The sequence below is a fragment of the Morone saxatilis genome, unplaced genomic scaffold (assembly GCF_004916995.1).
Source record: "Morone saxatilis isolate NCDOM2014 unplaced genomic scaffold, NCSU_SB_2.0 Contig4, whole genome shotgun sequence".
NCBI lineage: Eukaryota > Metazoa > Chordata > Actinopteri > Moronidae > Morone > Morone saxatilis.
In genome coordinates this window covers 18,590,120-18,592,001 of record NW_023339984.1, presented here as the reverse complement: position 1 = coordinate 18,592,001, position 1,882 = coordinate 18,590,120, and the positions used below count along the sequence as shown (strand labels likewise).

General features: G+C 38.8%; 1 protein-coding gene across 1 annotated transcript in view; it reads left to right on the top strand.

Annotated features, from left to right (window-relative positions):
- LOC118338227 (cytochrome b5 domain-containing protein 1) overlaps positions 1-662 on the top strand; it is a 2,131-nt gene extending 1,469 nt beyond the window's left edge. Inside the window, exon 4 of the mRNA XM_035675493.1 lies at positions 334-662. Within this exon, the coding sequence (XP_035531386.1) occupies positions 334-564 (231 nt within the window). The 3' untranslated portion in view covers positions 565-662. The remainder of the gene's footprint in view (positions 1-333) is intronic.
- The last annotated feature ends 1,220 nt before the right edge of the window (positions 663-1,882 follow it).

Here is a 1,882-nt window from a genome sequence, read left to right as displayed (position 1 = left end):
TGAGCATCTTGTGAAGTTATACTTTGGTATCAGTGTCACGAATAAGGAAATAATTAATCTTTCAGCATCAAATTATTATCAGTATCAGGACTTTGGAACGATTGTGCAAACGACTGAGTCTATTTCGAAGAAAGAACCACACGGACTTGGAAGAAATTGCTTCTTTTGTACTTTATTCTCGTAATTTCCAAAATGTTATTTATTATTTATTTATTTTCCTCTTAGTGTAGCCCTAATACTACGTCGTAAATGTTAACCAGCTATAATAAGTAAATATGCACTCAGATAGTATTCAGCCAGTGATAACGTTATCATGTGTGGTTCCTTCCTCAGGTGTGTTCGGAGGAGACTCTGGCGGAGATCCTCCAGCGTTACCTGCACTACAACTCCCACGCCTGCAGTTACACCTGGAAACACGGCGGAGCGACTCTGGACATGAGCAGGACGCTCGCAGAGAACGACGTCCTGGACGACGACCTCCAGCTCCAGCAGCTGCGACTGGACCGAGACCTCTTCACGCCCGCCATCCTCCTCCACTTCAACGACGACCTCACCGAGGGCTGACCTCTGACCTCATCAACATTCAATAAAAAAATACCTTAAAAATCTCATCCTCAGTCATATTGTTCCCATATTTAACAATGAATGTCAAAACATTAAAAAAAGACGTGTTTATGAAATATTGTCTGGAGTAGATTATTATTATTTTTTACATTATTGTTTCAAGTATTTAAATATTAGTTTTAAAGCTCAAGTGTGTCACATTAATATAATATTCATATGTATGTTTTCATTAGTGTTTAATCACCTTAAAATAAGAATCATTATGTGTTTGTCACCTCAGAGTGAGACGTGCGGAGTAGCCCAGAACAGACAAACCACACACTGACTGTAGATAGGAGCCTTTGCAGCCACCGTAGTTTCTCCTAAACACTTGGAGGGTTGAGTTGTATTCAGATGGTTGCAATCTGTAACGTCACCACTAGATGTCACTAAATCCGACACACTGGTCCTTTAATATAGAGTCAGAGGTCCTTTGGAGGTCCAAGTAGAGTAAAAGCTGTAAGCGATTTTATTTTAAGGAAACTTTAACTGTCAGTCTGTGTTAAAGCTCGCACACAGTTTGTTTACTGCGAACGTTGGTTTGAGGAAGTGCCGAGCGAAGAGAACAATGAGTCAGAATAAAAAGGGAAGCTGTGAAACCTGACGTCTGCGAATCTCGGCCGGATTTGGAGGAATAAATGAAATGTTATGAAATTCAGAAACATTTGTAAAGTGATGAGTGGACAGTTTGTACGAGGGAGGAGGAAGCACAGGGAGACCTCCTCCTCCTCTTCCTCCTCCTGTGTGGGACTGTTTCTGCAGAGACATCAACGAGGTGAGTGTGTTTGTGAGATATGGTTCTTATAAAGTCATATTATTATATATTTATAAAGTTAGAATGTCATTAGATGTTTTATTGTGAAGAGGTGACGGACACTGTCGCTATGATCTTTAAATCCAATGATGATGAGATAATAGATGTTATTTTCACTTGTTTTCTGTTTAATGTTTAACTTTAAAATCTCCAGTTATTATAATTAGTTTGACCTACAGTGGCTCTAATCCTCTAGTGGATGAGTGAATATCAGAAGCAGCTCTGGAGTTATTGATCGAATCTCTCCACAGATAGTTTATTGTTATTGATCAGTTCCCTCCAAGATTCTGCCGCTTTTTTTGGGATTGTTGTTCCTTAAAATGTCAAATAAAAAAAAAGATGCATTTCTAAAACATTGCGATACAGGTTGAAATGTTTTTATTTTCACTGAAATTACAGAAGAAAGTGAAAATGATGCTTGTGTTCACACAGAACATCAGAGTCCCTGCAGGTCTGATATATATT